The sequence below is a fragment of the Ixodes scapularis genome, unplaced genomic scaffold (assembly GCF_016920785.2).
Source record: "Ixodes scapularis isolate PalLabHiFi unplaced genomic scaffold, ASM1692078v2 PGA_scaffold7__128_contigs__length_106722199, whole genome shotgun sequence".
In the NCBI taxonomy this organism is placed as follows: domain Eukaryota; kingdom Metazoa; phylum Arthropoda; class Arachnida; order Ixodida; family Ixodidae; genus Ixodes; species Ixodes scapularis.
The window spans coordinates 21,576,477-21,590,114 of record NW_024609882.1 but is presented as its reverse complement, the minus strand read 5'-3'; the positions used below and the strand labels follow the sequence as shown (position 1 = coordinate 21,590,114).

Below are 13,638 nucleotides of genomic sequence, written 5' to 3'. Positions count from 1 at the left end.
CACGAAGCAAATGATGTAGTGTCGTTTATTAGCGCTTTTACAGCGCAGCTCTTAGGTGCTCGTTTCCGCGTCGAGCAGCATCGCCATTGCCGTTGGTGTAACCGTGCGTGTTACATTATGGGACATCACAGTTTCCTTGCTAAATTTAGCTTGGAAACTGAATTAGTGTTGAGGTCATGTGATGAGTTTTACCACTAAATTTAGGGGGGAGCTGAATATGCAGTGTTACATTATGGGACGTTACAGACCTACACACCAATTCAGTTTCTCCGCTAAATTTAGCGAGGAATTGAATTGGTGTTGCGATCATGCAACACCAATTTTCCCACTAAATTGTTCATAAGTGACATGACACAAAATCATGTGACGTCATTTTCCTGCTAAACTTAGCGGGGAAATTGAATTAGTGTTGAGGTCACGTAGCCTCAATTTTCCAGCTAAATTTAGCAGGGAAGCAGTGGGAGGAGGGGAGGGGAGTTTGTGGAGGAGGAGGAGGGGAGGATACAGAGAAGGAGGGTATGGAGGAGGAAGAAGAGGAGGATGCAGAACCAGTATGTGAGGAGAGTTATCTAGAAAGCGCCCACTATTAACATTTCCAAAACTTGGGAATGCTGATCATATGTAAAGCACCCATCCCCTCCAATGCGCCGCAAATATTCACCACCCTGTGGCAGCTACGAGAACACCAGCGGGGATGACGGGGATATCCGCTTCCTTGCAGTGGAAAGGGAAAGACTTATTGGGCAGGGGAAACCATTAACTGTATTATCTAGGTTACTTGGGTACAGTAAGAGGTTCCTGCAATGGTGGAGGCCAGCAGCCCAGTTGTAGCCATGTCAGGACCGATGGGGGTGATCATAATGTGGTGTGACAATGAACAGTTCTTGGAAACAAAACCAGTGCTCCCAGGGCTTTTGTGAGAAACACCTTGATAAAGGTGCACGCTGCTGCAGTTCCCTCACTTCTCATGCAAGTGCTGCTTCAACCAAAGCCGCCCATGTCTAGAATAACCAATTTTTCAGTGAAAGTGAAGTGGGCATTTCCCCGGTATTTCACGGTATATGTATATATATTTCTTTCTCAAATTGTTTAATACGCTACATCGCGAAATCAAAATACCTCAAGAGCTTTGCACTAATTTCGCATTACAGAGATTTGTAAACATCTTTCATTTTCAATGTGAAAACACTCATTATCCCGAGCTGTTAAAAATGAGCGGAGTTGCCCTTTAAAAGTCGTACCCTTTGTCAAGTTAGTCGGGCAATTTTTGCGAATCTTCATTGTCAAAACTGTTAGTAGGCATAAAACATCACTATAGGGAGTTTTAAAATAATGTATGCAATTTTAGTGCTCGCTAGCGCTAAATTTAGTGCTTGCGTAGGCGTACGCTAAGCAAGAGAGTTTTAGAACATCGTATCTCTGCCACGATGCAAAAACCCAGGCCTCTTGTGCTTACAACACCACAGTAACATTCTTTATGCCACGCACAAAATGTTGCAACATGAAAAAAAAAATTTTTTTGGTCCAGAGTATTGACATTTTAGATTTCTTTAAATATGAGAACGTAAAGGGAGTGGTCGACCGGTCGTGTCCGCTTGCGTCGTCTTGGCAAGAGAGGTCTCGTGTACAGACCAGCCGTACCACCACGAATCTTAGCTGAGAAATGTTCGCGCATCACAAGCAGCAAGTTGCTCGTCTGTGATATGCACCTCCCGCTAGAGTCCAATGTTGTCCTGTATTGAAATTCACAGTTGCGAGGGTGCTGCCGACGTCGAGCTCACGACGACTGTCAAAGCGGCCACAGCCACGGTCCTGGGAGCTGCCATTTTCTGTAACTTTGCTCGTCTTGACTTTGGTCAACTTTTCGAGCATCACAAATCCTTTTTGGGGATGCATAAACAAGCTCAAAAACTTTTTGCTTCCGCAAAATAGTGTACGCTAAAATAGCGCACACAAATCGCAAAACACAGTTAGCATTTGGCGCACGCGCAGTGACAACGATGCTATTCTTTGTGTACGCAAAGCCCTTGTGTACACCATTCCAAAACTCCCTTACATCAGGTAGACAACGCTAAAAAATCCAGGGATTCAATCCCCACCACTGCCCATTTCCATCCCAATAAGAGCCATACTGTTGAATAGTCCTGCAATCACTAATGCATGATGCACATTAAAAACTTCCCTTTAGCCAAGGACGGACTTACCAATAGGCAGAGTAGGCAGCTGCCTAGGGCGACAGATTTTTGGAGGCTGCCAATTTGTGGTCGCCCCCAAATTATTTGGCTCTTTCTTTCTAATCTAGCTTCGAATTTAGCTACTTTGGAAATTCTAGCTCCAAACGTAGTTACTTCTAAAAATATTTACTTCAAGGTGAGCCACCTTCCCCCCTCCTTTCCCAACGGTATTGTTAAAGGCTGCCTAGGGCGGCAAATTGCTAAGTCCGCCTCTGCCTTTAGCAGATCTACTGCACTGGTGCACTTTTACAAAATAAGACAAGCTGCCACCCCTAAGAGACAGGCATAGTTTACACTGATTAAACTTCAATATGCAACAAATTTTAACTTCACTCATACAGTAAAACCTCATTAATTCGGATCTCATGGGACCGGCAGAAATGTCCGAATTATCCGAAAGTCGAAATATCGAAAGGACAAAGAAAGCTGCGCGAAAACGTTTCCCTGTGACATACCTTTATTTTGAGAAGAAATCTGTTATTACCGCCTGCTTTCTGGACGATACTTGGGCGGAGACGGCAACTTTCCTTAACGGTCGAGTGCTCCACCGCACTCGCACTGTCAGAGCTACGCATCCCGTGCACTGACAATGTAGCACAGCAAGGCCTTTTCTAGTTTCGGGAGCACCACCTTCCAAGGTCCCTTTCTTTTCGCGTTGAACTTCTCGCTCTCGAAAGCCCGTAGGATATCGGCCACAATTTTTACGTATGTGGCCAAAGTGCTTCTCTTGACGTCGCAACTTTCCATCACTTGTGGAGAGACGCCACCCTCCAAGGCCCTCAGTATTTCCACTTTCGTCGCTAAATTCTTAGCCTAGTACAGCTGCAACGGAAAACGAGAAGCACAACCGACCAGTAATCGGAGTGGCGAAATCGCGACACCCGGCGCTAGTTTTTCCAAGCGCCGATAGCGTGAGTGCCAGTCACGTTGCATTTTTCAATGCAGGGGTGGCCGGCGAAAAATTGAGGGATAGGATAGTTGTTAAAATGGCGGGCTTTAGGATCCCCGCGTTGAGGCATAAAACGTGACTGTCACTCTCGCTACTGGCACGCTCGGGAACAATAGCCCCGCGTGTCGCGATTTTGCCATTCCGGTTGTCGGTCACTTGTGCTACCCTTTTTCCGTTGCAGCAATGCTTCTGCCGCTTCCATGCCAGGAGAGTAACGCGCTGAAGCACGGCGATCCAGAGCAAAACTGGTGCGAAACACGGAAAGCCGGAAGAGTGAAGAACCATGGGAAAACCGGAAAAACCACGTGTGCACTTCGGATGGATAGCGATCATACCTTTTGGTACTGACGGTAGCTAGCGCCACCTGCCGAATTCATCCGAATTTACCATAGTGCGCCGTGTTCCCTCCGGATTAATGAGAGTTTGCTGCCACTGACTAATACATACGTTTGACGGGACCGGATCGGCAGTTCAAATTACCCGAATTTCCGAATTAGCGGGGGTTGAATTGACGAGGTTTTACTGTACTGGCACAGTACAATTCACGTGCATAACTAAAAACTTTTCAAATTTTATTGGGAGTTTGTTATGAAAGCTCTAGCATTTACACCTTATGAGCCTTGCTCTAAATTCATTACCTCCTCCATGCATGCTTGTCTTAACAAAAGATCGCTATTAGCAAAAAATGTCATAAGTTGGCTGCACAGGGCATGTAGAGCATACAGGGGAGTGCAATGAAATCTGAAGCATTCACGTTTACAAAAAGCAAGCAAAACTGCGACAATGTAGCACTGTTGACAGTGTCGCAATGCTGAGTCACAATTCTGACAGTGTCGTAATGTCGACAGTGCTGCAACGCCGAGTGTCATGTTGGCAGGGTCGCAACATTGGCAACGCGGACCCGTCACTCACGCTGCTGATGGGGAAGTGGAGGATGCCGCGGAGGTAGTTGGGCAGGTCGATGAGCAGCAGATAGAAGCCCCAGTTGCCACAAAACATGGTAACCCCCAGGGCCCAGACACTCCGTGACGAGAGCAGGCGCCTCCATGGAACAAGACGTGGCTGGAACAGAGATCCATGTTCCTCGGCAAAACAAACAGGATCAAGAAACTCTTTGCGTAGTTTGAGCAATACATCCGAGGAATTTGCACTTCAAGAAACAGGAGCTATGATATTTGTAACTTTACGAAAATGTAAACGCGTCCCCTCCTGGCATGCCTTTCAGGTGCTGCCAAATGCCCTAAAAAAATAAAGAGAGAATAGAGAGGTATTGCGGTGGCACACCCTATCGTGCGCCCCTGGCACTTCTAATGCATGTAAAAGTGGCAGTGATACACAAAAGCCTACAGGAATGAAACATTCAATCTCTAAGTATATTCATTTTCACATCAAGAACCATGGTAAAAGAGGAGTGGATCCTTGCAGTGCATTACTAATTTCCTCTGGCCAATTAAGATCATAGTTATTTGTTGTTTTATGAAAGTACAAACAATTCAAATGCAATTAGCATTGCTTCTTTTTCTGACAAACACACACAGTGCATGAGCTATGTGCACAGAGAACTTGCATTTTTCTTGAGCTCACATTGTAAGACCCCGAGCATGCGCCCATGTCACAATAAGCCGCCCCCCCCCCCCCCCCCCCCCCCACACACACACACACACACACACACACACACACACACACACACACACTTTTAGAATGTTTAGAAACTAAGCAAAGAATCAAACATCCAACCAAGACTTCTGAGCCCACCCATCTCACTAAGCTGCCCATCCGCATCAGCTGCTCTTTCGAGCGTGCTGGTGCAAAGTGGTAAACTTTGGTGCATAAACACTGGTGCAAAGCAGTAAAGCTTGGCATCTATGTGCCAGTGCAAAGCAGTTGTAGCTTGACATATATGTGCCAGTGCAAAGCAGTAAAGCTTGACACACCCACACCGGTGCAAAGTAGTGAAGGTTGAAGTGTACGGGCCACTGCAAAGCAGTGAAGCTTTGTGTGCGTGCCAGTGGAAAGCAGTGAGGCCTGACATGTGCATGCCAGTGCAAACAGTGAAGCTTGACAGATGCACACCAGTGCAAAGCAGTGAAGCTTGACACACGCACACCAATGCCAAGTAGTGAAGGTTGATGTGTACGGGCCAGTGCAAAGCAGTGAAGCTTGACAGATGCACACCAGTGCAAAGCAGTGAAGCTTGACACACGCACACCGGTGCAAAGTAGTGAAGGTTGACGTGTACGGGCCAGTGCAAAGCAGTGAAGCTTGACAGATGCACACCAGTGCAAAGCAGTGAAGCTTGACACACGCACACCGGTGTAAAGTAGTGAAGGTTGACGTGTACGGGCCAGTGCAAAGCAGTGAAGCTTGACAGATGCACACCAGTGCAAAGCAGTGAAGCTTGACACATGCACACCAGTGCAAAGTAGTGAAGGTTGACGTGTACGGGCCAGTGCAAAGCAGTGAAGCTTGATAAATGCACACTGGTGCAAAGTAGTGAAGGTTGACGTGTACCGGCCAGTGCAACGCAGTGAAGCTTGACAGATGCACACCAGGGCAAAGCAGTGAAGCTTGACAGATGCACACCAGTGCAAAGCAGTGAAGCTTGACACACGCACACCGGTGCAAAGTAGTGAAGGTTGACGTGTACGGGCCAGTGCAAAGCAGTGAAGCTTGACAGATGCACACCAGGGCAAAGCAGTGAAGCTTGACACACGCACACCGGTGCAAAGTAGTGAAGGTTGACGTGTACGGGCCAGTGCAAAGCAGTGAAGCTTGATAAATGCACACTGGTGCAAAGTAGTGAAGGTTGACGTGTACCGGCCAGTGCAACGCAGTGAAGCTTGACAGATGCACACCGGTGCAAAGCAGTGAAGCTTGACACATGCACACCGATGCGAAGTAGTGAAGCTTGATAAATGCACACTGGTGCAAAGTAGTGAAGGTTGACGTGTACCGGCCAGTGCAAAGCAGTGAAGCTTGATAAATGCACACTGGTGCAAAGTAGTGAAGGTCGACGTGTACCGGCCAGTGCAAAGCAGTGAAGCTTAACAGATGCACACCAGTGCAAAGCAGTGAAGCTTGACACACGCACACCGGTGCAAAGTAGTGAAGGTTGACGTGTATGGGCCAGTGCAAAGCAGTGAAGCTTGATAAATGCACACTGGTGCAAAGTAGTGAAGGTTGACGTGTACGGGCCAGTGCAAAGCAGTGAAGCTTGACAGATGCACACCAGTGCAAAGCAGTGAAGCTTGATAAATGCACACTGGTGCAAAGTAGTGAAGGTTGATGTGTACGGGCCAGTGCAAAGCAGTGAAGCTTGACAGATGCACACCAGTGCAAAGCAGTGAAGCTTGACACACGCACACCGGTGCAAAGTAGTGAAGGTTGACGTGTACGGGCCAGTGCAAAGCAGTGAAGCTTGACAGATGCACACCAGTGCAAAGCAGTGAAGCTTGAGACACGCACACCGGTGCAAAGTAGTGAAGGTTGACGTGTACGGGCCAGTGCAAAGCAGTGAAGCTTGATAAATGCACACTGGTGCAAAGTAGTGAAGGTTGACGTGTACCAACCAGTGCAACGCAGTGAAGCTTGACAGATGCACACCGGTGCAAAGCAGTGAAGCTTGACACATGCACACCGATGCGAAGTAGTGAAGCTTGATAAATGCACACTGGTGCAAAGTAGTGAAGGTTGACGTGTACCGGCCAGTGCAAAGCAGTGAAGCTTGACAGATGCACACCGGTGCAAAGCAGTGAAGCTTGACACATGCACACCGATGCGAAGTAGTGTTGACGTGTACAGGCCAGTGCAAAGCAGTGAAGCTTGACAGATGCACACCAGTGCAAAGCAGTGAAGCTTGACACACGCACACCGGTGCAAAGTAGTGAAGGTTGACGTGTACGGGCCAGTGCAAAGCAGTGAAGCTTGACAGATACACATCGGTGCAAAGCAGTAAAGCTTGACAGACCCACACCGGTGCAAAGTAGTGAAGGTTGAAGAGTACGGGCCACTGCAAAGCAGTGAAGCTTTGTGTGCGTGCCAGTGGAAAGCAGTGAGGCCTGACATGTGCATGCCAGTGCAAACAGTGAAGCTTGACAGATGCACACCGGTGCAAAGCAGTGAAGCTTGACACACGCACACCGGTGCAAAGTAGTGAAGGTTGACGTGTACGGGCCAGTGCAAAGCAGTGAAGCTTGACAGATGCACACCAGTGCAAAGCAGTGAAGCTTGACACACGCACACCGGTGCAAAGTAGTGAAGGTTGACGTGTATGGGCCAGTGCAAAGCAGTGAAGCTTGACAGATGCACACCAGTGCAAAGCAGTGAAGCTTGACACACGCACACCAGTGCAAAGTAGTGAAGGTTGACGTGTACGGGCCAGTGCAAAGCAGTGAAGCTTGACAGATGCACACCGGTGCAAAGCAGTGAAGCTTGACACATGCACACCAATGCAAAGTAGTGAAGGTTGATGTGTACGGGCCAGTGCAAAGCAGTGAAGCTTGACAGATGCACACCAGGGCAAAGCAGTGAAGCTTGACACACGCACACCAGTGCAAAGTAGTGAAGGTTGACGTGTACGGGCCAGTGCAAAGCAGTGAAGCTTGACAGATGCACACCGGTGCAAAGCAGTGAAGCTTGACACATGCACACCAATGCAAAGTAGTGAAGGTTGATGTGTACGGGCCAGTGCAAAGCAGTGAAGCTTGACAGATGCACACCAGTGCAAAGCAGTGAAGCTTGACACACGCACACCGGTGCAAAGTAGTGAAGGTTGACGTGTATGGGCCAGTGCAAAGCAGTGAAGCTTGACAGATGCACACCGGTGCAAAGCAGTGAAGCTTGACACATGCACACCAATGCAAAGTAGTGAAGGTTGATGTGTATGGGCCAGTGCAAAGCAGTGAAGCTTGACACACGCACACCGGTGCAAAGTAGTGAAGGTTGACGTGTACGGGCCAGTGCAAAGCAGTGAAGCTTGACAGATGCACACCGGTGCAAAGCAGTGAAGCTTGACACACGCACAACAGTGCAAAGTAGTGAAGGTTGACGTGTATGGGCCAGTGCAAAGCAGTGAAGCTTGACAGATGCACACCAGTGCAAAGCAGTGAAGCTTGACACACGCACATCGGTGCAAAGTAGTGAAGGTTGACATGTACGGGCCAGTGCAAAGCAGTGAAGCTTGACAGATGCACACCGGTGCAAAGCAGTGAAGCTTGACACATGTACACCAATGCAAAGTAGTGAAGGTTGATGTGTACGGGCCAGTGCAAAGCAGTGAAGCTTGACAGATGCACACCGGTGCAAAGCAGTGAAGCTTGACACACGCACACCGATGCGAAGTAGTGAAGGTTGACGTGTACAGGCCAGTGCAAAGCAGTGAAGCTTGACAGATGCACACCAGTGCAAAGCAGTGAGGCTTGACACACGCACACTGGTGCAAAGTAGTGAAGATTGACGTGTATGGGCCAGTGCAAAGCAGTGAAGCTTGACAGATGCACACCGGTGCAAAGCAGTAAAGCTTGACACACACACACACCGGTGCAAAGTAGTGAAGGTTGAAGTGTACGGGCCACTGCAAAGCAGTGAAGCTTCACGTGGGCATGCCAGTGGAAAGCAGTGAAGCCTGACATGTGCATGCCAGTGCAAAGCAGTGAAGCTTGACAGATGCACACCGGTGCAAAGCAGTGAAGCTTGACACATGCACACCGGTGTAAAGCAGTGAAGCTTGACGTGTGCGTGCTGGTGCAAAGTGGTGAAGCCAACTCTACCTTGTGCCCCTTCTGCATTTTTTCTCTCAGACTAAGCAGACTTCCAGTTTTTCAGGATCATATTAAAATTCTACGCGGGTATTCACTTGGCATTTTAGGGTTATAGTGTTTCGACCCCAGACAAACACTAAAACTTTTGGGGAATAAAGCACTTTTGGTATCGGAAGGCAGGATTCTGGAACCCAGAAATTATGCATTGTAGTTTACATGGTTATGGAAAAGGCCCACCACCTCTTACCTAAATAAAACTTTCACAGATAATATTTAAAAAAAAAAATGTTGGCCCTAAAAAGTGTGTATATGCATTTAAAAGAGGCGATTAAGCTCCGGAGTATGAGAGTAGGGGAGCAGGAAAAAAATGAGCTGGGGTCGTTCTGCTTGGGGATGGGCAAATATTTTAAAAAAAATTGACAGGGACCTCCATTTTCATGGTCATGCAGTGCACAAAATTTGTTAGAGGACATAAAACATTACATAACGTTATGGGATCAAGTCATTGTGTCCTGTGACGCTGTGACATGACGTGACCACCACATCACGTCAGTGTTACGCGGCATCATGTGACGTGGGGTATTTGCGTGACGACGTATCCTGGGAGTAAGGGCTTTCAATAAAAATCATCCCATACTTAAGGGGGGACATTACCCAAAAAAGTAAATTTTTGAACCACTTGTCTGATTTAAATTATATTTACAGGGCTTGTTTCTGTTGATGTTGATAACATTTTTGCCAATTTTTGTTAACCTGGGTGAAGAACAAAAAAAAAATTGCAAACGTTCAAAGACGAAAGGGGGCATGTCTGCTTAGGAAAACTATCGTTTTGAAATCACTTATAAATTTGTTGTTTTCATGTGTTACATTCTATTAGGACAGTTCAGAGCAGATAACTATGGAGCTATATTTCTATGTTATAACATCTTTTATGACAAAAAAGCCACATAAACATAAATACAGTTTTTTAGATTTCCATCCTTTGTCCAAACTTTTAGTTCTTGAGCATGACAAATGACAAAAATAAAAAATACAAGCTCATAGTTATCTTCCCCTTAAAATTTCAACCCAGAAACACTCATAAAAATTAGTCCAAGTTGCGTAATAACAAAACAATAGTTTTCCTAAAGTGAAATTTATGCCAAAAAATGGAATGGAGAAAAATGCGTTCAAAGTGCTCCAACATCTACCTTTTCTTTAGCATCGGTGGACCGAAAATAATTTATAAAAAATTAACTATGCAGTGTAAACTAATGAAACTTCCTGGGAATACTCTCTAGATGTTGGTGGATGTAAATATGCCATTTTTCAAAATCAACTTTTTTTTGCAGAAATTGTTTTTTCTGGGTAGTGTCCCCCCTTAAAAACAATTTGAAGTTGAATAACACTCGTGCCCTCTTCTCCCGCTGAGTCCTCTAGAAAGTCTAAAAAAAATAAGGCGGTATTGTTCATCAGAAGTCTCCCAAACCGTCAACTGCTTTAGTGGTTGGTGCGGAGCTGCTTGCCGCCTGCTCACCTCTTTCGTGTTGCAGGAACTGCCCCTGAAGCGCTGGATGTAGTGCAGCTCTTTCCGAGACACCCTAGGATGCATCTCCGGCCACTCGTAGACAAAGGCCGTCCACGCCAGAAACCAGATGACGCCCAAGGTGCCTTGAAAAAATCGCCCAAAAGAAGCAAAGAAAAAAAAATGCAAAATTACAGTTTCGGTTAAAGGGGTTATGACACAAAAATTAAACAGATAGATTATTCTTGAAATGGAATGCTCATAGGCTACTTAGTATATACACCAAGTTACGCGATTTTTAGAGCTCTGGTAATTGCAATATTCAATTTACGAATTTTTATCATTTTCATCCGGTGACCTGGCAACACTGCCCAAGTTAGTCACACCATGGTGTCCATAAACCACGTGACCATGAGCACTCTCTGATTCTAGGCGCCCCCATGATCGTTCAAGCTATCCTCGTCGCGGTACGATCAAAACCGCTCACATAACTCGGTAACCCGAAAGCTATTCTCGCTCTCGCCCCCGGCCCGTTGACCTTCCACCCTGCATGCGCCTGCGAGATATTCCCGGACGACGTTGGCCACAGCGAGCACGTCCGTAACTCGTTGTCGCTGGTGCTGGTCGCCAGCGGGTCGCAGTCAAAATGAACAGCTTCCCATATCTTTTGATAGCAATCACTCTCATCGCCGCCGCGATCAATGTCGAACACTTCGACAAGGCAAGCGACGCCGTAAACGTAATCGTCACGGACCGCATGCTCGAGACGTGGAAGGTAAACGAGGAAGCTGAGGCTCGATACGCCAAGAGAGCCAAGTCTGGGAGTGCGTGCAAGGAGATACCACGCTGGAGGCTGGCTACGTGGCCAACCTCCAGCTCCGCCCGGATCTGCCTCTCCGAGGGGCCCGCATATAGATCGATTTATCCACGAAACTATCGCGCCATTTTCAATACAAATTTAGCAGGATTATAGGAAAATACAGCGGGTCCTACCAGTATAGTTATCTCATATTTTATTTTTAGCGTGTCATAACCCCTTTAAGCCCACTGAAGAGCGGAAACTACAAGCGACACAATATATGCCGAATTAAAACTTTGGGTTGGGCTAGTTGGTTCATTATAATCCGGAAAATTTCAAAAACAACTCTGCTTGATTTTTGTTTTTGAAAAACAATACAGTCTTTTTCAGTATCGCTTAGGAAGACCACAGGTTGAATATTACAACCCAGTTCTGTCTAAATGTTCCTTAATGGTCCAGAAAAATCTGCAATGCGCCAAGTTGCCGAAATTGGCTGACTCTAGCGGACGAATTGATGCGCAACCAACAGCGTAGCAAAGGCTACGGCGTTGGCATAGCCAAAATTGAACTAAGCGTCATCACCACTGCCCCTTTCCGTTTTTATTCTACTTCACGGGGCAAACATAACAGGTGATGTCAGCAACGTTTCCCTCAATGCTCAGCAGAGTCCACGTGATTAACGTAATGCGCCTGCGCAACGCGCTTCTTGGGAGCTGTCCGGTTGTCCCGTTTTTTGCAGCCGTATCCCGCGTCACAACCGCCGCGATCGTCTCACCGATTGTGATTATTGTCTCTCGGAGTTTTGTTCATACTATGTGCGCAGACTGATGCTGCAGTTGGGCAGACTTTGTCGAGCGTCGTAGACACCACAACGTGGTGAAGAGTGCGGTGCAGACAACACTTGTGCCTGGCACACGCCGCCTCAACTGTGGCCCGCCTCAATCCTGCCCGTCATTGCGTAGAGGATAACATGACATCTCATACCACGTGACAGCCATGTTTTTGGCTGCCTAAGGCCAGTGTCGCCAGACGGAGCCTAAGTTTCGCATTAGATTTCTGCTCATGTTTAAAGTATGATTTAACAATATATATCCCATTTTTCGCAAAGAAAATGACATAGTGCCTTTTATTAGTGCTTTCTAATTTGAAATCACTCACTATCCCCAAATTTACAGAATTGAGAGGAATCGCCCTTTAAAAGCACAAAGAACACAGACGAGGGATAGGCACATGCAAGCGCCAGTCTGTATTGTACAGTCTAAGCTCGTTACAACAGGCCTGGTTACAACAGACATATGGATATAACATACAGACTTGTGAAGTTCGGTTGGTTTTCCTTTATGTACTACTGACTCAACTTTATATCTGCATACAACATACTCCTTTTACAACAGACCAAAATCTTGGGTCAAAATTAAGGTCTGGTATAACGAGCTTAGACTGTATGTGTCTCTTCCTCGTCCTAGCTTTTTGTATAGCATAGTCTAGTATAGTAGCATAGTCCAGTAAGCAACAAGATTTGCAAGCTTGCTAGCTGTAATCCCTCAGCTTCGAACTGCCAACTGTCAATGCACGAGGCCCCAAGTGTCAACTAGAATTCCATGAACTGCAGACAGGTTCACAGAGTCGGCTCGACTAATCGTACAAGTACGACTATACCAGTCATCCATGACACGTGAGTGCTAGTTATGAAAGTTATCACAGATACGCATCGACACTCTTCTTTACAGACAGACTGGACAATCTCGCAGATTTTTTTTCTTTCAGTAGTGCTTGTAAATAATTCAATTAGCTAATATACTGTAAACAACTTAATTTTTGCAAGCTGAATATTTTAAAAATTTTGTAAAATGTAGGCTTGGGCAATATTTAGCAGGCAAAAAATTTTCCGATATGGATATGCTATGTATCTTCTACCATGAGGTGATACAGTTGTGGGATAAATATTTTGCTTAACTACCGCAAAATACCAGGTGAGCTTCTGCCTCACTTTGAGTGGAAATTGGGTTAATCTGGACGTGGGCTCTTGTCCGGTCAAATCAGGCGCTTAACGCATAATTTGGAAGAATTCCCAAGTTCGGGAAATGTTATTAGTGGGCGCTCGAACGAAGTGGGTGCTTCTGCAATATTTTACAATACATACGGCATAAAAATGAGGTTCTCTCAAAAATTAAGTTGTCTACAGTATATGACAAAGTGCTGCCTGTGCTGTGTAATTCACACTATTTTAATTTCACATCTTTTATAGTGAATTGTGGTAGATATAGGTACATACCAACTGCAAGGTCAAACCCCTGCATTACTACCCTGGCCAGAACAGATGTTAACACTAGCAACTAACCAAATGATATATTACGTAACTTTAATAACTCTACTCAAGCTAGCGCCTTTGC

At 46.3% G+C, this 13,638-nt stretch overlaps 1 protein-coding gene across 1 annotated transcript in view; it reads right to left on the bottom strand.

Annotated features, from left to right (window-relative positions):
* LOC8053388 (sialin) overlaps positions 1 to 13,638 on the bottom strand; it is a 38,187-nt gene that overhangs the window by 11,615 nt on the left and 12,934 nt on the right. Inside the window, exons 5-6 of the mRNA XM_029973573.4 lie at positions 10,459 to 10,592; positions 4,096 to 4,245 (exon numbers count right to left, since the gene is read on the bottom strand). Coding sequence (XP_029829433.3) covers positions 4,096 to 4,245; positions 10,459 to 10,592 — 284 coding nt within the window. The remainder of the gene's footprint in view (positions 1 to 4,095; positions 4,246 to 10,458; positions 10,593 to 13,638) is intronic.